Genomic DNA, 26551 nt, shown 5'->3' on the forward strand with positions numbered 1-26551 from the left:
TTTAACTCCATATCAGCATGGGTTTATGAGAAATCGCTCCTGTCAAACCAATCTAATCAGTTTTTATGAAGAGGTAAGCTATAGGCTGGACCACGGTGAGTCATTGGACGTGGTATATCTCGATTTTTCCAAAGCGTTTGATACCGTGCCGCACAAGAGGTTGGTACACAAAATGAGAATGCTTGGTCTGGGGGAAAATGTGTGTAAATGGGTTAGTAACTGGCTTAGTGATAGAAAGCAGAGGGTGGTTATAAATGGTATAGTCTCTAACTGGGTCGCTGTGACCAGTGGGGTACCGCAGGGGTCGGTATTGGGACCTGTTCTCTTCAACATATTCATTAATGATCTGGTAGAAGGTTTACACAGTAAAATACCGATATTTGCAGATGATACAAAACTATGTAAAGCAGTTAATACAAGAGAAGATAGTATTCTGCTACAGATGGATCTGGATAAGTTGGAAACTTGGGCTGAAAGGTGGCAGATGAGGTTTAACAATGATAAATGTAAGGTTATACACATGGGAAGAAGGAATCAATGTCACCATTACACACTGAACGGGAAACCACTGGGTAAATCTGACAGGGAGAAGGACTTGGGGACAGGGATAAGTATATAAGGGGACAATACAAATATCTCGCTGAGGATCTGTTTATACCAAGGAAGGTGACGGGCACAAGGGGGCATTCTTTGCGTCTGGAGGAGAGAAGGTTTTTCCACCAACATAGAAGAGGATTCTTTACTGTTAGGGCAGTGAGAATCTGGAATTGCTTGCCTGAGGAGGTGGTGATGGCGAACTCAGTCGAGGGGTTCAAGAGAGGCCTGGATGTCTTCCTGGAGCAGAACAATATTGTATCATACAATTATTAGGTTCTGTAGAAGGACGTAGATCTGGGGATTTATTATGATGGAATATAGGCTGAACTGGATGGACAAATGTCTTTTTTCAGCCTTACTAACTATGTTACTATGTTACTATGTTACTATGTTACTTCAGAGTGCATATCTTTTAAGAACATTTGGAGGTTTTGCAGTATTGCAATTTGTGGCAAATCAATTCTCTGTGAATGAAATCTTTATAAAAAAATATAATAAAGCTGGTACATTTTTTCGCTTTCAAAAGATTCCCTCATCTCTAATGCACAGCATCATATCTAAGCAGTCTCTTATGGTTATCACCATTAGCTGCTGAGTATAAATTAAAGCTAAAATGTAAAGCAATCTTTAGCCAAAAGACAAACTCATCTGCAAACTCTTTGTACAGCTCTGGCAAAAATGAAGAGACCACTGCAAAATGTTCAGTTTGTCTGATTTTTCTCTTTATACGTATATTGTTGAGCAAAATGTAAATTGTTTGTTTAGTCTATAAACTTCTGACAACATGTCTCCAAAGTTCCAAGCAATACATTTTGTATTTTTTTTCTGAAAAGGAGAAATGGTCAAAACTCCAAAAAAAAAAAACAAAAAAAAACAAAACACCAGTGCTTTCAGACCTCAAATAATGCAAAAAAAAAAATGCATGATCATTTATAAACAACAATACTAATGTTGTAACTCAGGAAGAGTTCAGAAATCAATATTTTGTGGAATAACCATGATTTTTAATCCCAGCTTTCATGCGTCTTGGCAGCTTTCCACCAGTCTTTCACACTGCTTCTGGCGCAAAAATTAAAGCAGTTCTACTTTGTTTGATGGCTTGTGACTATCCGTCATCCTCTTGATAACATTTCACAGTTATTCAATGGGGTTCAGGTCTGGAGATTGGGCTGCACATGACAGGGTTTTGATGTGATGGTCTCTTAATTTTTGCCAGAGCTGTATGAATCAAACCACACCAACTCCACATAGCCACTCTCACTCAACATGAAAAGCCCCATCCACACGGCCCATGTTGTTAGCGCACACGGGGGATACACATACACCTCGAAAGCCACCCTGCAAAGGTCACCACCAGCTGTGATGCCCCAGCTGCTGCGAGCTCCAATCAGGGCCACTGCCATCAGAGTATCAGTGCGTGGCAGGCACAGGCCACATCTAGACCCATCATGTCTAGAATGGAGTTGCTCCTGTGAGGTATTACATCAAGGGAAAGGGAGGAGCCTCAAAGATTACACCCCTGTGCTCATAACAGAATGCTGCTGTGCACGTGAGAGAGGAAGAGAGGAGTGAGGTGAAAATGAGAGGATTCAGGGGGAAATGAGAGGAGTGAGGGGAAAATGAGGGGCGTGAGGTGAAAATGGAGAGATGTGAGTGGAAAATGAAAGGAGTGAGGGGAAAATAGTGGAGTGAGGGGAACATAGTGGAGTGAGGGGAAAGTGAGAGGTGTGAGGTGAAAATGGAGAGATGTGAGGGGAAAATGAAAGGAGTGAGGGGAAAATAGTGGAGTGATCTGAAAATGACAGGTATGAGGTCAACATGACTGGTGTGAGAGGGGGAAATTAGAGGAATGGGGGGAAATGAGAGGTGTGAGCAGGAAAATGAGAAGTGAGTGGAAAATGAGAGATGTGAGGAGCAAAATGACAGATTTGAGGGAGAAAATGAGAGGTGTGATGGGAAGAAGTGAGGTGCTGCTGCAGAGAAGTGAGGTGCTGCTGCAATATGAGTCTGCTTACCGAGAAGAGTGAGACCCTGCAGGTGGAGGTTGTGTGTAAGGCCACAGTCACACGCTCAGTATTTGGTCAGTATTTTACCTCAGTATTTACAAGCCAACACCACGAGTGGGAGAAAAATACAGAAGTGGTGACGTGTTTCTACACTGTGTGCAGAATTATTAGACAAGTTGTTTTTAAGAGGATTATTTTTATTATTGATCAACAACTATGTTCTCAATCAACTGAAAAGACTCGTAAATATCAAAGCTTAATATTTTTGGAACTTGGAGTGTTTTTTTTTTGTAGATTTGGCTATCTTAGGAGGATATCTGTTTGTGAAGGTAATTATTACTGTGCAGAATTATTAGGCAACTTAATAAAAACCAAATATATTCCCATCTCACTTGTTTATTTTCACCAGGTAAACCAATATAACTGCACAACATTTAGAAATAAACATTTCTGACATGCAAAAACAAAACCCCAAACAATTAGTAACCAATATAGCCAACATTTTTATGACACTCAGCAGCCTTCCATCCATAGATTCTGTCAGTTGCTTGATCCGTTTACGGCCAACATTGCGTGCAGCGGCAACCACAGCCTCTCAGACACTGTTCCGAGAGGTGGACTGTTCTCCCTCCCTGTAGATCTCACATTTTATGAGGGACCACAGGTTCTCTATGGGGTTCAGATCAGGGGAACAAGGGGCCATGTCATTATTCCTTCTTTGAGACCTTTACTGGCCAGCCACGCTGTGGAGTAGTTGGAGGCATCTGATGGAGCATTGTCCTGCAGGAAAATCATGTTTTTCTTGAACGATAATGACTTCTTCCTGTACCACTGTTTGAAGAAGTTGTCTTCCAGAAACTGGCAGTAGGTCTGGGAGTTGAGCTTCACCCCATCCTCAACTCGAAAAGGTCCCACAAGTTCATCTTTGATGATACCAGCCCATACCAGTCCCCACCTCCACCTTGCTGGCGTCTGAGTCGGAGTGGAGCTCTCTGCCCTTTACTGATCCAGCCTCTGGCCCATCCATCCGGCCCATCAAGAGTCACTCTCATTTCATCAGTCCATAAAACCTTTGAAAAGTCAGTCTTAAGATATTTCTTGGTCCAGTCTTGATGTTTTATCTTATGTTTCTTTTTCAAAGGTGGTCGTTTTTCAGCCTTCCTTACCTTAGCCATGTCCCTGATTATTGCACACCTTGTGCTTTTTGTTACTCCAGTAACGTTGCAGCTCTGAAATACGGCAAAACTGGTGGCAAATGGCATCTTTGCAGCTTTACGCTTGATTTTCCTCAATTCATGGGCAGTTATTTTGCGCCTTTTTTGCCCAACACGCTTCTTGTGACCCTGTTGGCTATTTGCCATGAAACGCTTGATTGTTCAGTCATCACGCTTTAAAAGTTTGGCAATTTCAAGACTGCTGCATCCCTCTGCAAGACATCTCACAATTTTGGACTTTTCAGAGCCCATGAACTCTCTCTTCTGACCCATTTTGCCAAAGGAAAGGAAGTTGCCTAATAATTAAGCACACCTTATATAGCGTTCTGATGTCATTACACAACACCCCTCCTCATTAGAGTTGAGCGACTTTCACTTTTTTCGTATCGGTTCGGGTTTCGTGAAACCCGACTTTGTCAAAAGTCGGGTCGGGTGAAATCGGCCAATTATTTCAAAAAGTCGGGGGCCGAACGAAACACGAAAACCAATGCAAGTCAACGGGGAATCAAAGTCGGCAGTGAGTGGAGGACAGGAAAACAACTACAGTGCCCATTTTAATGCCAAAAACATCAATTATTATGTCTTAAGCTTGTCAATCTTAATTTACTTTATAATAACAGTTAGGCATTGAAAACTGGGGGTCATTTGGCTAAAGTTGTGGTGGGGTAGGGCTGGCTCAAGATTTTCGTGGGCCCAGAAAACGTGGAATACATCACGGCGGTGGAGCAGGGAGAGGTAAGTATTTCAACTTTGCAAGTGCTGTGATCCTGGGCAAGCAGGGGGGCGCACTCGTTGGCACTGGCACAGTGCCCTTTATAGTACAGCGGTGTGTTTGATGGCGGGTGGCGCCTCCCACTGCCAGAGACACTTTTGCGTACTATGTGGGGCCCTGTGCCAGTGACGTCGCCAATGAGTATGCCCCCCCACCTGATGAAGGAACCTGCACTTTCATCTGCACCTTCCTCTTTGTCCCCGTGTAAGGTGGTATAGTATGCGGGAAGGGGAACCTGACCTTCATCAGGGTCAGATTCAGGCTGTGTAGACTGCAAAGGGAATGTAGTGGTCTAGGTCAATGTACCAGCAGAATCATCTAGCAGTGGCTGGGCAATGGGCAGGATGAGGAGGAAACACAGATATAAGCCCAAATAATAAAGTAGGCTAAATGCAGTTCAAAATTGGTAACAGGACTAAATAGTCGGCATTAGGGTTGAGCGACTTTTCCTTTTTTGAGGTCGAGTCGGGTTTTGCGAAACCCGACTTTCTCAAAAGTCGAGACGAGTGAAATCGGCCGATTATCTTGAAAAGTCGGGGTCAGGGGATCGGCCGAAACACGAAACCCAATGCAAGTCAATGGGAAATCTCTATATATTTATATTAACTTCAGCGTGATAATGCAAAAAAGCTGGTAATTCAATTGCCGGCTTTTTATTTCTCCTCCCTAAACCCGACATGATATGAGACATGGTTTACATACAGTAAACCATGTCATATCCCCATTTTTTTGCATATTCCACACTACTAATGTTAGTAGTGTGTATGTGCAAAATTTGGGCGCTGTAGCTATTAAATTTAAGGGGTTAAATCGTGGAAAAAATTGGCGTGGGCTCCCACGCAATTTCCTCCATCAGAATGGTAAAGCCAGTGACTGAGGGCAGATATTAATAGCCTGGAGAGGGTCCATGGTTATTGCCCCCCCTGTCTAAAAACATCTGCCCCCAGCCACCCCAGAAAATGCACATCTGGCTTAATGTCACCTTACAATAGCAAGGTGACATTAACCCTTCATTACCCCATATCCCACCACTACACGGGAATGGGAAGAGAGTGACCAAGTGCCAGAATTGGTGCATCTTCCACATGTGCCTTTTCTGGGGTGGCTGGGGGCAGATGTTTTTAGCCGGGGGGGCAATAACCGTGGACCCTCTCTAGGCTATTAATATCTGCCCTCAGTCACTGGCTTTACCACTATGGCGGAGAAAATTGTGCGGGAGCCCACGCCAATTTTTTCTGCCCTGTGCTGGATGTCCTCATAAGAACTCGAGCCTGGGAACTTTTCTGAATATTTTCCCATGCTCGAGGGACATCCAGCAGAGGGCGCATCACCGCGAATGAAGGTAACTACAGGTCATTAACCTACTTTCCATTCGTTTGCTGGGGTTTTACAGCCAGGAGCACAGCTGCATTAGCAGAGCTCCTGGGTGTAAAATTGTTTAACCCCTTCAAATGGATTTACAGCATGGGACGTGACAGATCATCGGAAGGTATGGGATATTGTTGTTTTTTTTATTTTTCCTTTGTTACAGAGCGAGGGTCTTCAGGTGGATTAAGAGTCTAATAAAATATTACAGCAACCTGTGTCTTTATTTCATTAAAAGACTTTGTAACAATGTGTGTGTGTGTTTTAACCATTTCATGCTATTGGATTAATAATGGATAGGTGTCATAATTGACGCCTCTCCATCATTAATCTGGCTGAATATCACCTTACAATAGCAAGGTGACATTAACCCTTCATTACCCCATATCCCACCGCTACACGGGAATGGGAAGAGAGTAGCCACGTGCCAGAATAGGCGCATCTTCCAGATGTGCCTTTTCTGAGGTGGCTGGGGGCAGATGTTTTTAGCCAGGAGGGGCAATAACCATGTCCTCAGTCACTGGCTTTACTACTCTGGCGGATAAAATTGCGCGGGAGCCCACGCCAATTTTTTCCGCGATTTAACCCCTTAAATTTATTAGCTACAGCGCCCAAATTTTGCACATACACACTACTAACATTAGTAGTGTGGAATATGCAAAAAAAATTGGGATATGACATGGTTTACTGTATGTAAACCATGTTTCATATCATGTCGGGTTTAGGAAGGAGAAATGAAAAGCCGGCAATTGAATTACCGGCTTTTCTGCATTATCGCGCTGAAGTAATTATATATATATATATATATATATAAATTAAATATATATATTTATATGTGTGTCTCAATGACATATATATATATATATAAATATATATATATATATATATACAGTTAGGGCCAGAAATATTTGGACAGTGACACAAGTTTTGTTATTTTAGCTGTTTACAAAAATATTTTCAGAAATACAATTATATATATAATATGGGCTGAAAGTGCACACTCCCAGCTGCAATATGATAGTTTCCACATCCAAATCGGAGAAAGGGTTTAGGAATCATAGCTCTGTAATGCATAGCGTCCTCTTTTTCAAGGGACCAAAAGTAATTGGACAATGGACTCTAAGGGCTGCAATTAACTCTGAAGGCGTCTCCCTCATTAACCTGTAATCAATGAAGTAGTTAAAAGGTCAGGGGTGGATTCCAGGTGTGTGGTTTTGCATTTGGAAGCTGTTGCTGTGAGCAGACAACATGCGGTCAAAGGAACTCTCAATTGAGGTGAAGCAGAACATCCTGAGGCTGAAAAAAAAGAAAAAATCCATCAGAGAGATAGCAGACATGCTTGGAGTAGCAAAATCAACAGTTGGGTACATTCTGAGAAAAAAGGAATTGACTGGTGAGCTTGGGAACTCAAAAAGGCCTGGGCGTCCACGGATGACAACAGTGGTGGATGATCGCCGCATACTTAATTTGGTGAAGAAGAACCCGTTCACAACATCAACTGAAGTCCAGAACACTCTCAGTGAAGTAGGTGTATCTGTCTCTAAGTCAACAGTATAGAGAAGACTCCATGACAGTAAATACAAAGGGTTCACATCTAGATGCAAACCATTCATCAATACCAAAAATAGACAGGCCAGAGTTAAATTTGCAGAAAAACACCTCAAGAAGCCAGCTCAGTTCTGGAAAAGTATTCTATGGACAGATGAGACAAAGATCAACCTGTACCAGAATGATGGGAAGAAAAAAGTTTGGAGAAGAAAGGGAACGGCACATGATCCAAGGCACACCACATCCTTTGTAAAACATGGTGGAGGCAACGTGATGGCATGGGCATGCATGGCTTTCAATGGCACTGGGTCACTTGTGTTTATTGATGACTAGTGTTGAGCGATACCGTCCGATACTTGAAAGTATCGGTATCGGATAGTATCGGCCGATACCCGAAAAATATCGGATATCGCCGATACCGATATCCGATACCAATACAAGTCAATGGGACATCAAGTATCGGAATGTATCCTCATGGATCCCAGGGTCTGAAGGAGAGGAAACTCTCCTTCAGGCCCTGGGATCCATATTAAAGTGTAAAATAAAGAATTAAAATAAAAAATATTGTTATATTCACCTCTCCGGCGGCCCCTGGACATCAGCGGGAGGATCCGGCGTCCGGCACGGCTTCTTTCTTCAAAATGCGCGCCTTCAGGACCTGTGGAATGACGTCCCGGCTTCTGATTGGTCGCGTGCCGCCCATGTGACCGCCACGCGACCAATCAGAAGCCGCGACGTCATTCCTCAGGTCCTAGAAGGCGCTCATTCTAGGACTTTAGCTGAGGAATGACGTCGCGGCTTCTGATTGGTCGCGTGGCGGTCACATGGGCGGCACGCGACCAATCAGAAGCCGGGACGTCATTCCACAGGTCCTGAAGGCGCGCATTTTGAAGAAAGAAGCCGTGCCGGACGCCGGATCCTCCCGCTGATGTCCAGGGGCCGCCGGAGAGGTGAATATAACAATATTTTTTATTTTAATTCTTTATTTTACACTTCCGATACCGATACCCGATATCACAAAAATATCGGATCTCGGTATCGGAATTCCGATACCGCAAGTATCGGCCGATACCCGATACTTGCGGTATCGGAATGCTCAACACTATTGATGACATAAGAGCAGACAAGAGTAGCCGGATGAATTCTGAAGTGTACCGGGATATACTTTCAGCCCAGATTCAGCCAAATGCTGCAAAGTTGATTGGACGGCGCTTCATAGTACAGATGGACAATGACCCCAAGCATACAGCCAAAGCTACCCAGGAGTTCATGAGTGCCAAAAAGTGGAACATTCTGCAATGGCCAAGTCAATCTCCAGATCTAAACCCAATTGAGCATGCATTTCACTTGCTCAAATCCAGACTTAAGACGGAAAGACCCACAAACAAGCAAGACCTGAAGGCTGCGGCTGTAAAGGCCTGGCAAAGCATTAAGAAGGAGGAAACCCAGCGTTTGGTGATGTCCATGGGTTCCAGACTTAAGGCAGTGATTGCCTCCAAAGGATTTGCAACAAAATATTGAAAATAAAAATATTTTGTTTGGGTTATGTTTATTTGTCCAATTACTTTTGACCTCCTAAAATGTGGAGTGTTTGTAAAGAAATGTGTACAATTCCTACATTTTCTATCAGATATTTTTGTTCAACCCTTCAAATTAAACGTTACAATCTGCACTTGAATTCTGTTGTAGAGGTTTCATTTCAAATCCAATGTGGTGGCATGCAGAGCCCAACTCGCGAAAATTGTGTCACTGTCCAAATATTTCTGGCCCTAACTGTATATATATATATATATGCATATATATATATATACGAAACCCGACTTTGGAGAAAAGATCGCCGACCGCCGACTCGATCCCACAGTGGAATCGGGTCGGGTTTCACGAAACCCGACTTTGCCAAAAGTCGGCGACTTTTGAAATTGGGCGATCTGTTTCGCTCAACCCTAGGTGGCATAGCTTTGTTCAGTGGAGGACAACTATAATGAGTGGCAGACACAGTTTGTAGGCCCAAAATAATAAAGTAGGCTAAATGCAGTTCCAAATTGGTAACAGGACTAAACAGGCGGCATAGCTTTGTTCAGTGAAGTACAACTATAATGAGTGGTGCAGACACAGTTAGAAGGCCCCACCAAAACATTTGGCTAAATGTCTGCCAAATAATTGTTCATAAATAAACAGTTGGCATAGCGAGGTACAGGGGTGGGCTCCTCTGCTGAGTAGCAGACAATGGTAGTAGGCGCAAAGTATTAACTGGTCTAAATGGAGGCCAGGGCCCCTGTATATTTTAACTATCATCTATCATTTCAACAAATTTGTATTGGCAGTGTCATTGAAGGATTTAATAGCACAGACTACACAGTGGTGGAGCAGGGAGAGGTAAGTATTGCAAGTGGTAGAGCACTGTTCGAGCTGGGGGGGATCACTCTCTCGTGGCCGGCGGTACAGGCACAGGGCCCCTGATATTACGACGGTGTGTCTGACGTTGATTGTGCACCACCACCGTCAGAGACACTTCATTGTACTATGAGGGACCCTGTGCCATTGCCGTCGCCCAAGAGTGGGCACACCCACCTGTCCAGTCAAATGGCGCTCGCACGGGTGCTTGCGCCAGGTGGTGACCACGGCTCTGTGGGGGGTGTCAGCCCATTTAGAGAGGTATAAAAATGGCCAATGGTCGACATTCAGCAGCTGCAAATGGAGGAATTGGAGAAGTCAGTAATAGGAGGCCAAAAGCAAGACATTTTTCAGGCAAGCTACGTGTCAGCAGGGGAAGGTGGGGCAAAATATTTGGATATCCATGACTGGTTCATTTTAATGAAGGTTAGATCATCAGCATTTTGTGTAGCCAGACGAGTCCTTTTTTCGGTCAGTATTGAACCAGCAGCACTGAAGACTCTTTCTGATTGCACACTAGAAGCAGGGCAAGCGAGCTCCTGTAATGCATATTCTACCAATTCAGGCCAGGTGTGTATTTTAGATGCCCAGTAGTCAAAGGGGAATGACCTGTGAGGGAGAACATCAATAAGGGAGGGAAAGTAGTTCATAACCATACTGGACAAATGCTGTCTCCTGTCACTTTTAATCGCTGCAGCAGTACGTGTCGTGTCAGCGGTCATTGCAAAATCATTCCACAACCTGGTCATAAAACCCCTCTGTCCAATGTCACTTTGTATTTGTGCACCTATAACACCTCTGCCATGTTGCCCCCTACGGCTCGTGTAAGAACCATCACCGCCGCTGTGTGCTGGGAATGCCTGAACCAAACGGTCTACAAGAGTTGCTTGTTTGGTAGGCAATATTTGCTCAAAGTTCTCATGTGGCATGATATTTAGTAATTTTCCTTTATATCGTCGATCCAGGAGGAAGCCAAACAGTAATCGTCATCGGTCATCATATGCGGGGGTCCCTTTTTAGGATACGCAAAGCATACTCAGCCATGTGGGCCAATGTTCTAGGTGTAAATTCACTGCTTGTGCTGGGTTGAGGAGCACTTTCTTTCAAATCAACAACACTTGTGTCCCGCAAAAACACTGTACCTGACCTTGCAATGCCACCAGTTTCTTTTGCCACCTGAGAAGCATCCTCCTCCCATAACTATTCATCCCCATTATCCTCCTCCTCCTCCTCTTTGTCCACCACCTTGTCCAGGAGAGTTCCCTGAGCAGACAATGGCTGACTGTCATCAAGGCTTCCCTCTTCCTCGGCTGCAGACGCCTGTTCCTTAATGTGCATCAAACTTTGCTTCAGCAGACGCATTAGGGGGATGCTCATGCTTATGATGGCGTCGTCTGCACTTACCAGCCGTGTGCATTCCTCAAAACACTGAAGGACTTGACAGAGGTCTTGTAGTTTTGACCACTGCACACCTGACAACTCCATGTCTGCCATACCACTGCCTGCCCGTGTATGTGTATCCTCCCACAAATTAATCACAGCACGCCTCTGTTCGCACAGCCTCTGAAGCATGTGCAGTGTGGAGATCCCCCTTGTTGCAATGTCGATTATTAGGCGGTGCTGGGGAACATTCAGCGATCGCTGATGGTTCTGCATACGGCGGGAGAGTTCTGGGTGACTGGCGGATGTGCGAGCAAAGTCTTCGCACTTTCAGGAGCAGAGCTGGTAACTCTGGATAATTTTTGAGGAAGCACTGCACCACCAGGTTCAAGGTGTGAGCCAGGCAAGGAATGTGTTTAAGTTCTGAAAGGGCTATGGCAGCCATAAAATTCCTTCTGTTATCACTGACTACCTTGCCTGCCTCAAGATGTACACTGCCCAGCCATGACTGAGTTTCTTGCTGCAAGTACTCGGCCAGCACTTCCACGCTGTGTCTGTTGTCACCCAAACACTTCATTTGTAACAAAGCCTGCTGACGCTTACCACTAGCTGGTAGCTAGGTCATAGCGTGGTACTGCTTAGGCCATCAGGGCTTTGAAAGCTTTACTTTCAGCCAACCGGTAGGGCATCATCTCTAACGAGATTAGTCTAGCAATGTGGGCATTCAAACCCTGTGTACGCAGATGAGAGGATGAGTACTTTCTTTTCCTAATGAGAGTCTCTTGTAGGGTGAGCTGGACTGGAGAGGTGCATATGGTGGAACTAGCGGTGGTGGTGGTGGTGGACATGGCGGATTGAGAGAGGGTGGGGATGGTATTCTCGATGTTGGCCTACATACAGTAGAGTGTTTCCTACCAATAACCTTGTGATTCCTTAACTGCTTTGGCCTTGCGACGATACCTCCACATTTGCTGCTGGTGGTGTCCTAACCGGTGGGCTTACAGTGAGGGAAGCAATGTAGCCTTACTTACTACCTTCATTCTGAGCAGGTGCACCAACGGTACGGGATGTTTGGTAGTTAGACCAGGCTTGCAAGTGCATGCTGGTTAAATGTCTAAGCCTGCATGTTGTATTTAAATTTTGAAGATTTTTCCCTCTGCTAAAGGTCTTTGAGCATTTCTTACAGATAACTTTTGACTGATCATTCGGATCTTGGTTAAAAAATTGCCGCACTGCACTCTTCCTACTATGGAATACCTTTTCAGGCATTGCACGCTGTGCTACTTTCACCGGATGGCCACGCTGTCCTAAAACTGTTTTTGTTTTTGACAAATGTTTTTGGCCTGATACAGGCCTGCCAGGTGACAGCTGTTGCGAGGTAGATAGCTGCTGCGGATCATCCTCCTCCGCTTCTGAGCTACAGGCAGCGGAACCCTCTTCCCCCAATGGCTGCCAATCTGGATCAACAACTGGGTCATCTATCACCTCCTCTTCAATATCATGTGCACCTTCCTCTGTGTCATCGTGTAAGGTGCTATAGCGTTCGTGACGGGGCACCATAGTCTTATCAGGGTCAGATTCTGGCTCTTTACACTGCGAGGGCAATGTAGTGATCTGAGTCAATGGAACAGCATTCTAATCTAGCTGGGGCTGTGCATCAGTGCACTCCATGTCCGATTCATCTTGTAATGGGCTTTTAACAATTTCCCTCTCTAACCCAGGCACGGTATGTGTAAAGAGCTCCATGGTGTAACCTGTAGTGTCGCCTGATGCATCCTTCACTTTTGGTTTGGGTGAAGGACACAAGGAAATGTCTTGTTCCTGACCGGGAGCATCCACTGATGACTCGCTGCTTTAATATTTGGAACTTTCTGAAGAGGAGGCGAAAGAGCTAGAGGCTGAGTCAGAAATGAAAGCCAAAACTCTTTCCTGCTTCTCCGGCTTTAAAAGCCGTTTTACTACTCCCAGAAAAGGGAGCCTTCGAGGCCTTGTGTAGCCAGACGATGACGCTGGCTCAACACCTCCAGCCTTAGGTGCTATTGTGCTTTTGCCACTACCACCAGATGCACCACCACCACCACCATCTTTACCAGCTGGCCACCACCTCCCACGGCCTCTTCCATGAGACTTCCTCATTTTTTGGAAAATGTAACAAAAATAACAACCGTTATATGGTACTGTAAAACAAGGTAGAAGGTGTATATAAACTTGTTGAGGATTTGAAACTCCCTTTTTGGGGGTAGACTGACCCAAAACTCAGACCCAGTGTGTATAACCACACAATCTAAGTGGCAGAAAGTGGCTGGCTGACATACATCAAACTAACAGGACTGCAGTAGATCCACTTTGTGAGAATTTGAAATTCCCTTTTTTGGGGGGAGACTGACCAAAACTCAGGCCCTGTGTATAAAACAACTTAATTTAATGGCAGAAAGTGGCTGGCTGACATACACCAAACTAACAGGACTGCAATAGATCCACTTTGTGAGAATTTGAATCTCCCCTTTTTTGGTGGGAGACTGACCCAAAACTCAGGCCCAGTGTATATAACAACACATTCTAAGTGGCAGAAAGTGGCTGGAAGATATAAGAAAAAATACAAGTGATAGGTTGAACAATTTATAAATGTTCACTTAGTTGCCTACTCCTGGCCTAATGGATATTGATCAGGTGCGCACTAAAGAAATAACATATGACTAGTGTTGAGCAATACCTTCCGATACTCAAAGGTATCGGTATCGGATGGAATCGGCCGATATTCAAAAAATATAGGATATCGCCGATACCGATACCCGATACCAATGCAAGTCAATGTGACACAAGTATCGGAAGCTATCCTGGATGGTTCCCAGGGTCTGAAGGAGAGGAAACTCTCCTTCAGGCCCTGGGATCCATATTCATGTAAAAAATAAAGAATAAAAATAAAAAATATGGATATACTCACCCCTCCGACGAACCCTGGCTGTCACCGCTGCAAGCGTCTGCCTCCGTTCCTAAGAATGCAGAGAGTGAAGGACCTTCGATCCTTCACTCTCTGCATTCTTAGGAACGGAGGCAGACGCTTGCAGCGGTGACAGCTAGGGTTCGTCGGAGGGGTGAGTATATCCATATTTTTTATTTTTATTCTTTATTTTTTACATGAATATGGATCCCAGGGCCTGAAGGAGAGTTTCCTCTCCTTCAGACCCTGGGAACCATACGCACTGCACACGCCGAAGATGACTGGGAACACTTCCGATTTCTGATATCGCAAAAATATCGGAACTCGGTATCGGAATTCCGATACAGCAAATATCGGCCGATACTCGATATTTGCAGTATCGGGATGCTCAACACTACATATGACACAGTCAGATGTAAATTCTCCTTGATCAATCTATGGCTCAGCTCCAAGGGGCTTTATTTAGTCAGGACACAGATTTATATAACCCCTGTAAGGGGGGCTCGGTTAGCTTTAAAATGGGAGTGATTGGATGCATTCCATTGGTTAGTGGGTTGGGCAATGAGCAAGTCCATGGGTGGATCCATGAGGTCATCAGGGTGGGTTGGTCCATGAGGTCATCAAGGTGGCGTCACTGTGGGTGGATCTATGAGGTCATCAAGGTGGGCGTCATCTTGGATACCAGCACATGGTGTGCTGATACAGGAAATGGCAGCCATCTTTAGTGTCTCACTTTGATCTGAGAAAGCTTATGTAAGGTTAAACAATACACATTATGGGTTGCTTCTCTCAATCTCTTATGTCTTGAGGTTAATTAAGTATTTGATCTTATGGCTCTCCTCAATACAAGGACTGTAGTACAATTTCAATCTCCCTACAATGATCTCAGGAAAAGTATGGCAGCAATAAAAATGACTGCTGCACACAAAAGTGTGAACAAATAAACAAGATAACTGTGCAGAAAGGAACAACAGGATTTTTGCTTTTAAAAAAGCAGTTGGTTTGCACAGCGGCGTACAAACAGCAATGCAGCTATCAGGGAGCCTTCTAGGGCAGCCTAATAAGCTACAGAGCTGATGCACAAAAATATAAACTCCACTGTCCCTGCAAAGAAAAGGTGGTGTTGGACAGTGGAAATCGCTACAGCACAAGCAGTTTCAGGGCTTAATCTTCCCTCCCTAGCTATATCTCTTCTTCTGATGCAGCTGCGGCAACCTCTCCCTATGCTACGATAGGCAGAAGTAAGATGGCAGTCGGCGTGCACGCCCCTTTATAGTCCCCGTGATGCCGCAGAAAGCAAGCCAATCACTGCCATGCCCTTCTCTAAGATGGTGGGGACCGAGACCTATGTCATCTTGCTGCCCACACTCTGCGTCCTCCTTCATTGGCTGAAAAATGGCGCTGAAAGTGTCATACGAAACGCGACTTTGGTGCGAAGATCGCCGACCTCATGGCTGATCCCACACTAGGATCGGGTCGGGTTTCATCAAACCCTACTTTGCCAAAAGTTGGCGATTTTTGGAATGTGTCCAATCCGTTTTGCTCATCCCTAATTATGTAACATAGTAACATAGTAACATAGTTAGTAAGGCCGAAAAAAGACATTTGTCCATCCAGTTCAGCCTATATTCCATCATAATAAATACCCAGATCTACGTCCTTCTACAGAACCTAATAATTGTATGATACAATATTGTTCTGCTCCAGGAAGACATCCAGGCCTCTCTTGAACCCCTCGACTGAGTTTGCCATCACCACCTCCTCAGGCAAGCAATTCCAGATTCTCACTGCCCTAACAGTAAAGAATCCTCTTCTATGTTGGTGGAAAAACCTTCTCTTCTCCAGACGCAAAGAATGCCCCCTTGTGCCCGTCACCTTCCTTGGTATAAACAGATCCTCAGCGAGATATTTGTATTGTCCCCTTATATACTTATACATGGTTATTAGATCGCCCCTCAGTCGTCTTTTTTCTAGACTAAATAATCCTAATTTCGCTAATCTATCTGGGTGTTGTAGTTCTCCCATCCCCTTTATTAATTTTGTTGCCCTCCTTTGTACTCTCTCTAGTTCCATTATATCCTTCCTGAGCACCGGTGCCCAAAACTGGACACAGTACTCCATGTGCGGTCTAACTAGGGATTTGTACAGAGGCAGTATAATGCTCTCATCATGTGTATCCAGACCTCTTTTAATGCACCCCATGATCCTGTTTGCCTTGGCAGCTGCTGCCTGGCACTGGCTGCTCCAGGTAAGTTTATCATTAACTAGGATCCCCAAGTCCTTCTCCCTGTCAGATTTACCCAGTGGTTTCCCGTTCAGTGTGTAATGGTGATATTGATTCCCTCTTCCCATGTGTATAACCTTACATTTATCATTGTTAAACCTCATCTGCCACCTTTCAGCCCAAGTTTCCAACTTAACCAGATCCATCTGTAGCAGAATACTATCTTCTCTTGTATTAACTGCTTTACATAGTTTTGTATCATCTGCAAATATCGATATTTTACTGTGTAAACCTTCTACCAGATCATTAATGAATATGTTGAAGAGAACAGGTCCCAATACTGACCCCTGCGGTACCCCACTGGTCACAGCGACCCAGTTAGAGGCTATACCATTTATAACCACCCTCTGCTTTCTATCACTTAGCCAGTTACTAACCCATTTACACACATTTTCCCCCAGACCAAGCATTCTCATTTTGTGTACCAACCTCTTGTGCGGCACGGTATCAAACGCTTTGGAAAAATCGAGATATACCAGGTCCAATGACTCACCGTGGTCCAGCCTATAGCTTACCTCTTCATAAAAACTGATTAGATTGGTTTGACAGGAGCGATTTCTCATAAACCCATGCTGATATGGAGTTACACAGTTATTCTCATTGAGATAATCCAGAATAACATCCCTCAGAAACCCTTCAAATATTTTACCAACAATAGAGGTTAGACTTACTGGCCTATAATTTCCAGGTTCACTTTTAGAGCCCTTTTTGAATATTGGCACCACATTTGCTATGCGCCAGTCCTGCGGAACAGACCCTGTCGCTATAGAGTCACTAAAAATAAGAAATAATGGTTTATCTATTACATTACTTAGTTCTCTTAGTACTCGTGGGTGTATGCCATCCGGACCCGGAGATTTATCTATTTTAATCTTATTTAGCCGGTTTCGCACCTCTTCTTGGGTTAGATTGGTGACCCTTAATATAGGGTTTTCATTGTTTCTTGGGATTTCACCTAGCATTTCATTTTCCACCGTGAATACCGTGGAGAAGAAGGTGTTTAATATGTTAGCTTTTTCCTCGTCATCTACAACCATTCTTTCCTCACTATTTTTTAAGGGGCCTACATTTTCAGTTTTTATTCTTTTACTATTGATATAGTTGAAGAACAGTTTGGGATTAGTTTTACTCTCCTTAGCAATGTGCTTCTCTGTTTCCTTTTTGGCAGCTTTAATTAGTTTTTTAGATAAAGTATTTTTCTCCCTATAGTTTTTTAGAGCTTCAATGGTGCCATCCTGCTTTAGTAGTGCAAATGCTTTCTTTTTACTGTTAATTGCCTGTCTTACTTCTTTGTTTAGCCACATTGGGTTTTTTCCTATTTCTAGTCCTTTTATTCCCACAAGGTATAAACCGCTTACACTGCCTATTTAGGATGTTCTTAAACATTTCCCATTTATTATCTGTATTCTCATTTCTGAGGATATTGTCCCAGTCTACCAGATTAAGGGCATCTCTAAGCTGGTCAAACTTTGCCTTCCTAAAGTTCAGTGTTTTTGTGACTCCCTGACAAGTCCCCCTAGTGAAAGACAGGTGAAACTGCACAATATTGTGGTCGCTATTTCCTAAATGCCCAACCACCTGCAGATTTGTTATTCTGTCAGGTCTATTAGATAGTATTAGGTCTAAAAGTGCTGCTCCTCTGGTTGGATTCTGCACCAATTGTGAAAGATAATTTTTCTTGGTTATTAGCAGAAACCTGTTGCCTTTATGGGTTTCACAGGTTTCTGTTTCCCAGTTAATATCCGGGTAGTTAAAGTCCCCCATAACCAGGACCTCATTATGGGTTGCAGCTTCATCTATCTGCTTTAGAAGTAGACTTTCCATGCTTTCTGTTATATTTGGGGGTTTGTAACAGACCCCAATGAGAATTTTGTTACCATTTTTCCCTCCATGAATTTCAACCCATATGGACTCGACATCCTCATTCCCTTCGCTAATATCCTCCCTTAAAGTGGACTTTAGACAAGACTTTACATAGAGACAAACCCCTCCTCCTCTCCGATTTTTACGATCCTTTCTAAACAGACTGTAACCCTGTAAGTTAACTGCCCAGTCATAGCTTTCATCTAACCATGTCTCGGTTATTCCCACTATGTCAAAGTTACCTGTAGATATTTCTGCTTCTAGTTCTTCCATCTTGTTTGTCAGGCTTCTGGCGTTTGCGAGCATGCAGTTTAGAGGATTTTGTTTTGTTCCAATCTCCTCACTGTGGATTGTTTTAGAAATGTTCTTACCTCCTTTCTGAGTATGTTTTCCTGGGTCGTCTTTGTTCGAGTCTAATGTTTTTCTTCCCGTCCCCTCTTCTTCTAGTTTAACGCCCTCCTGATGAGTATAGCGAGTCTTCTGGCGAATGTGTGTTTCCCAGGTTTGTTGAGGTGTAGTCCGCATTATGACGCATTACTGATTATAATAATAATAATAATAATTTTATTTATATAGCGCCAACATATTCCGCAGCGCTTTACAAATTATAGAGGGGACTTGTACAGACAATAAACATTACAGCATAACAGAAATACAGTTCAAAACAGATACCAGGAGGAATGAGGGCCCTGCTCGCAAGCTTACAAACTATGGGGAAAAGGGGAGACACGAGAGGTGGATGGTAACAATTGCTTTAGTTATTCGGACCAGCTATAGTGTAAGGCTCAGGTGTTCATGTAAAGCTGCATGAACCAGTTACCTGCCTAAGTATGTAGCAGTACAGACACAGAGGGCTAATACTGCATAAAGTGTATGAGAACATGATGCGAGGAACCTTTTTTTTTTTTTTTTTTTTTTTTTTTATTATAAATAGGCCACACAGGGATCGTTAGGTTAATGCATTGAGGCGGTAGGCCAGTCTGAACAAATGAGTTTTTAGGGCACGCTTAAAACTGTGGGGATTGGGGATTAATCGTATTAACCTAGGTAGTGCATTCCAAAGAATCGGCGCAGCACGTGTAAAGTCTTGGAGACGGGAGTGGGAGGTTCTGATTATTGAGGATGCTAACCTGAGGTCATTAGCGGAGCGGAGGGCACGGGTAGGGTGGTAGACTGATACCAGGGAGGAGATGTAGGGTGGTGCTGAGCCATGGAGTGCTTTGTGGATGAGGGTAGTAGTTTTGTACTGGATTCTGGAGTGGATGGGTAGCCAGTGTAATGACTGGCACAGGGTAGAGGCATCGGTGAAACGGTTGGTGAGGAATATGATCCTGGCTGCAGCATTCAGGACAGATTGGAGCGGGGAGAGTTTTGCAAGAGGGAGACCGATTAGTAGAGAGTTACAATAGTCCAGACGAGAATGAATAAGTGAAACAGTCAGAGTTTTTGCAGAGTCGAAATTAAGAAAAGGGCGAATTCTAGAAATGTTTTTGAGATGCAGGTAAGATTGACTGATTGTTATTTTTAATATTTGTATTAATAAAGACAATGTTTATATATATTTTCATTGTATGTTCCTTGTTCTCCTGTTCTTACAATTAAGTGGGTAGGTGGAAGAGCTTTTTATAATGTTACTCAGTCGGGAAATAGCCTATACCACTGTGGAGGAGTGTTTCACCATAGTAGGAGCCCTGTGGAAGCTGCAGCTCTACCCATACAGATGAAACTTCACCATGCTGACAGACCACAAACCTCGGCGGTGAAATGGTGAAATAATGATGTGAAGCTTGACTCTACAGCAGAACCATTTTACCATTCTGCACAAGAATGGTAGCGAACGTTGCAAAGCTGTTGAGTTGTTCCACCAGTGGAATGCTGGGTAGATGGGTTTGTGAAACACTCTATAAATGTAATTGGAAAATATATAAACCAGTTTTCATATTAATATTAAGCATGGATTAAATGGAGCAAAACGTAGCTTCACAGTGTCGATATGACAACATTTTTTGGCTAGAGGCCTCAACCACCCATGCAAACAGTTAACTAATGCTGATTATCTGATAGATTATTTACACAAATTCCATCTTCAGCTTGCAGAGGAATTGGGAGGTGACAAGTTTAAGGCCTTTGCCTCAGCATGATCAGAAACTCAAGCAGATGACTTTTAGCTTCCTTGTCCTCTTTGCAGGTTATGAATATTGGGCTTTTATGAACAGCGTAAATGTGACACATAAGAAAGGCATCAAATTGATGTTGTGATGAAGTGGCAAATTTAGCACATTGTCTTACATCATTGCATGGTTGAGTCAATGTATTCAAGTTGATATCACTGAGATGAATGACAAAGTTCATGCCACGTTTTCTATTTATAGAACGATAAATTCTTGATAGGAAATATGACATTAATATCTCCCATCTGGCACCTCCAAGGGTGCAGATATAATGGAATTTGATAACCCCATACTTTTCTAGAGACTTAGACACATCCTATGACCAGGCCATTTATAAGTCAGTCATGGAAGGCACAGTGCATTGTGATTCTATCAGATGCCCTAAAAATTGCTTCCCTCCATGGTACATCAGCGTCAGATCACAATATCTTTCACTGGAACTTTATGGAAGACAATTTAAGAGGAGACAGCTGTTGAAGCAAATTATAAAAAGCAATCCTTGAATTGGACAAATGCAGAATGACAAATCACAAAGTTTCTAGGCGACTGTCCTTTGGACAAATGAAACACAACTGTAGCTTTATTGCATCATAGCACCTCTATGTTCAATGCAAGATTTAACATAGAACAGAATATTCTATCTACTTGTACAATTAAAGGAGGCTTAGTTATGTTCTGGGGCAGCTTTGCTGCATCTGGCACAAGAAGTCTTGTGCAATGTATAAAAATGTCTCAAGACTTTCAAGTCATTTTGGAGCCAAATGTGCTGCCCAGTGTCAAAAAGCTTGATTTGACTCTCAAGTTATAGGTCCAATAGCAGGTTAAAGACCAAAACACAGCTAAAAACTTTTAAGAATGGCTCAGAATCTTCGAAAATGTCTACTATGAGCTTCTTAATGAAGTGGTAGGAGCTGAAACTTGTAGTCTGGACATGATGCCTCCATACGTAAGAGATAAGAAGCGGTTTGCTCCCGAGGAGTTGGACGAGGCAGAAGTCTCACTGAAATCATTTTTGTGCTGTGTTTGCCTCAAAGTGTTTTGCAACAAAAAGAGTAAGTTAAGGCAGTCATCATTTTCGTCCAGGACAGTGTAATTCGTTTTTTTTTTCTTGAATTTTCTGTTGAGCTGAAATTCAGAAGCAAAAAAAAGTCTGATTCCCATTAATTGATATTAGATCATTTAAAATCAATGCTATTTTTCTCATTTTCAAGTTATTTCAGTGACCAATGTGGGTTTTTTCTCATGTTAACATAAGGGTACCATCAATTTTGTCCATGCGTGTATGATATACAAAATCATACCACCTGTTTCGTTACTAAAATGTCACCAATTCATATCTTTTAACCCCTTGATGACATTTTCTGTATTGCTACAGTTGATGTCATGTGGACATATACTGTCATTTTTTAGATATGGTAAGGGTTTGATATTGGAGCCAGTATAGGACTATCCCAATTTGGGTACACCTTGACGCTGGTGGGATGGCTTTAATTAATTTTTTTACTCAAAAACACTATTTACTAAGCACCCTTTGCTATTTATATGTAGTTTTATGTTTACTTACTCCCAGTGGAGTACTTTCTCATTCTGTTTCCATGTTAGATTTTCGTCTGTTCGATGGCCAGTGTGAACATGCTCCTGTGCGTTGCTTGCATAACAACTTACACTCCGGCTCATTTTATCATTTTTTCTTTAGGCTGGTTTTGGCTGCATTATATTTTATTACAGTATAAAATGCTAGAGATAAAACATTGTAGGTTTAAAGAAAATCTGTCAGTAAGATCAACCATCCTAAGCTGTCTTTATGGCCATGTAAGTTCAAAAAAATTGAAGTAAATGAGCTTTTGTTAATTGCAAACTGATGCGTTATTCCAGAAAAATCTGCATTTTCATATATACTAAAGATTTGTGGAGGGGTTTGGGCCAGACATAGATCTCCTTGAAACTCCACCTCCGGTGATTATCTGAAATAAAATGGCGTGTTACCAGATTGAGGTGTGAAAATAACACAGTCTGGCAACATATAAAGTAAAAAAGTAATGAAAAAGATCTTAGAGAATGGAAGAAAAAAACAGCAATTTGCCTTTTGAAGAAGGAGCTAAATAACTAGTAAAATCCTGTATCTTTAAAGCAATGTTAAAAAAAAAACCTGAACATAACTGTGTGAGAGGAAGAGACAGGGCCATAGTCATGGCCGTGAGCATATGCGTAAGTGTGCCCAGGTTTCCCGTCACATGAATAAAGTGTTCCCACTGCAGCATACCTTCCTCTTCACCTTCTGTACCATCAGGGTCCCATTGGGCTGGCTGAATTTCCACTCCTGTCGTTGTTCCATTTAACGACACAGAGTCCGTTTCAAGCTTCAAAGGCAGAACTTTACTTTCATGTTTTTGCAGCACTCCATTTCTATCACAGTTTTTACAGCAGATTCCAGAATGCAGATTCCTTTCTCTTTCCCTGTACTTTTCTCCTTTCCACACAGCACATGCCCAGGACAAACTGTTTCATACGGTTCCTCAGCATCCTCCCTGCTCAGACTTCTTGCGCCTGGGATTCCCTCAGCCGTTTCACACTGGATCTGAGGGCATCAACCCAAGTGATGAACTGCCACATGGTGAGAGACTTGCTCTTCATTACTGCTGTGTCTTATCCTGCAGCTCCAATTCTTACTAACGCTGTGACTGATTCTGTTCTGCTGTTGCTCTGCTGCTGTTTGGATCAGCTGGCCCTAGATGGCTTGGCTTCCCTCTTAACATTACGAGGTCCCTGTGCGGTCCTGGGCATTTAGCCCGTCGGAACTACCTGGGCACACATGCCCTCCTGAGCTGTTCAGCTTCCAGGCTCTACTCTTTGAAAACAGGAAATACTCTCTATCTTATCCCAAGTGGCCCCTCCTATGTTAACTATGTACCATGCTATTGTTACAAGCTACACGGTGCCCCCTCCAGAGGCTAAACTGATGCACTGCACTGTCCCCATGTTAACCATCATAAAAATGGCAGGCTACATAAATATACAACACTAGATTGTGGCCCGATTCTAGTGCATCGGGTATTCTAGAATATGCATGTCCCCGTAGTATATGGACAATGATGATTCCAGAATTCGCGGCAGACTGTGCCCGTCGCTGATTGGTCGAGGCAACCTTTATGACATCATCATCGCCATGGCAACCATTATGACATCTACGTCGATACTGTGCCCGTAGCTGAATCAGAAACGCGGGATTTCTACGTCCTTTATGACATCATCGTCGCTGTGCCCGTCGCTGAATGGTCGAGGCCTGGTGGCCTCGACCAATCATATACTCCATCGGGTATTCTAGAATATGCATGTCCCCGTAGTATATGGACAATGATGATTCCAGAATTCGCGGCAGACTGTGCCCATCGCTGATTGGTCGAGGCAACCCTTATGACATCGTCGCCATGGCAACCATTATGACATCTACGTCGATACTGTGCCTGTTGCTGAATCAGAAACGTGGGATTTCTACGTCCTTTATGACATCATCATCGCTGTGCCCGTTGCTGATTGGTCGAGGCCTGGCGGCCTCGACCAATCAGCATCGTCGCTGTGCCCGTTGCTGATTGGTTGAGGCCTGGCGGCCTCGACCATTCACAGACGCGGGATGTCTACGTCCTTTATAACATCATCGTCGCTGTGCCGTCGATGATTGGTCGAGGCCTGGCGGCCTCGACCAATCAGAGACGCGGGATTTCCAGGACAGACAGACAGACAGACAGACAGACAGACAGACAGAAAAACCCTTAGACAATTATATATATATAGATGCATACATACACAAGGTAAGCTTTACAATTAGGGAATATTTACATTAAGGAAGGGAGTGGAGTATTACACGGTCCCAGTGCACCCCTTACAACTGTTCCCAACAGTGACCATTAGTCAGGTCTCCCCGGCTTTTTCTCGATATTCTTGTAAGATTTCCTCTATAAATAGGAGACATAATAATAGTCTCATGTCGGTGTATTCTCAGACAAGAAGAAATGCTTTTTCTGTGCTACGCAAAGAAGAATCAAGATCTTCATCCCTTCATCGCTCTCTTTATTATGCAAAATGTAGCCGTATTTATTTCCTGCGTAAGGAGAAGAGGTTATTTGCTAAACAGCATTTAATTTTCAAAAACTTTAATGAATCTCTACTTGAAGAAAAAAATCTTTAATTTCTTCAGCATCACAATGATAAATAATTTTATATCAGAACATTATATTACATTCATGATGATGAATTGTGTTCTGATTATGAATGTTTTAGGAAAATGTTATATTTACATACATTTCCATTGTTGTTACTTGTTACATTTCATTGTCTGATTTTTTGTTTACAATAGAAGTAAAATATTTGTGTCCAGATAAAAACTTTTTGTATGCAAATTGCTTTATCTTAATAAACATTTGATTCATTTCTCTTTTAGTTTCTTAACTTTGTTAGAAACATTCATCGTCCAGAATATGCAGCCCAGCAATTCCAACACAGTGTCTGAAATTGTGCTCTTAGGATTCCAGAATTTACAAGGTTTTAGGATTTCTTTCTTTCTTCTCCTGTTGATCATCTTCTGTGTGACTGTATGTGGAAACCTCCTGATCATTCTGGTGGTGTCCGCCAGCCGATCGCTCCACTCTCCCATGTACTTCTTCCTCACACAACTCTCCTTCTCCGATATTCTTCTCTCCACCACCATCGTACCCATCATGCTCCACATTGTGCTGTATGAGGGAAGTTCTGTGTCCCTTATTGGATGTTTGACTCAATTTTATTTATTTTTAGCCTCAGAAACATTGGAATGTCTTCTCCTGGCTGTGATGTCCTATGACCGGTATCAGGCCATCTGTCACCCTCTACATTACACCTCAGTGATGACTCTCACATTTTGTGTAAAAGTCGTTTTCTCATGTTGGGCGATAATGCTTCCTGCTACATTGGGTTTTTCCATAACCATGAGATTTTTGTGGTTCTGTGGACCAAACGTCATTGACCATTTCTTCTGTGATTTAGACCCAATACTGGAACTTTCTTGCTCAGACACCTTCTTCATGAAAATAGAAGACATGATATTGATTATACCATTCGGACTTTGCCCCTTTACTGTCATTATAATTTCTTATGCCTATATTATCATCACCATACTGAAGATCCCCTCTGTGACCGGACGGCAGAAGACCTTCTCCACCTGTAGCTCCCACCTGGTTGTGGTGTCCTTATATTATGGGTCACTTCTTTTTATCTATTTATTTCCAAATACTGAAAATATAAAGAAAATCTTTTCCACATTCTACACGGTTATAACCCCGCTCCTCAATCCTATAATTTACAGTCTCAGTAATAGAGAAATTAAGCATGCATTTATAAAGCTCAAGAGCAAAATGTCGTCAGCTCTGTTAATGAGATGATTTATTGATTTTTATACCATTTTCTAGCAGTAAGCTGGTGAGATACTCTCGGTTATTGTGGTGTGCTGCAGCGAGCAGAGCAACTATACGCTCCACAGTCAATGAAAAAGAAACCACACGGCACTCGTACTAATAATCAGTATAGGCACTCAAGTAGGGTATCCAGCGCAGGAACGCAAAATCAGAAAAAACTTGGCACTCAAGAAGAATTTTGGTGTAAAGAAGAAGATCCTTTAATGTGCATCCACAAAGATATAAGGTTGAATGTTTTCGGTCCACATCCGGACCTTCATCAGAACAGTTCAGAGAGAGCACATCTCTCTGAGCGACTTCCACCGCTAACACCCACAGGATCTCCCATTGCATTGAGGCCAGTTGAATAATCCAGTTGGAACCAACACTGATCCCATACACGCTTTACCTACTATACCAGTAAAATTGTTCTGATGAAGGTCCGGATGTGGACCGAAAACGTTCAAACGTATATCTTTGTGGATGCACATTAAAGGATCTTCTTCTTTACACCAAAATTCATCTTGAGTGCCAAGATTCTTCACATTTTTTTATATGCTCTTCATACAGTATTGAGTAGCATTAATATA

General features: G+C 43.1%; 1 protein-coding gene across 1 annotated transcript; it reads left to right on the top strand.

Moving 5' to 3' along the window:
- The first annotated feature begins 24971 nt into the window (after positions 1-24971).
- On the top strand, positions 24972-25949 carry LOC138674864 (olfactory receptor 11L1-like). Its single transcript, XM_069762684.1, has one exon. The coding sequence runs from the start codon at positions 25011-25013 to the stop codon at positions 25947-25949; it is 939 nt and encodes a 312-aa protein (XP_069618785.1). The 5' UTR covers positions 24972-25010.
- Positions 25950-26551: the final 602 nt, after the last annotated feature.

The sequence above is a fragment of the Ranitomeya imitator genome, chromosome 4 (genome assembly GCF_032444005.1).
Source record: "Ranitomeya imitator isolate aRanImi1 chromosome 4, aRanImi1.pri, whole genome shotgun sequence".
Lineage (NCBI taxonomy): Eukaryota > Metazoa > Chordata > Amphibia > Anura > Dendrobatidae > Ranitomeya > Ranitomeya imitator.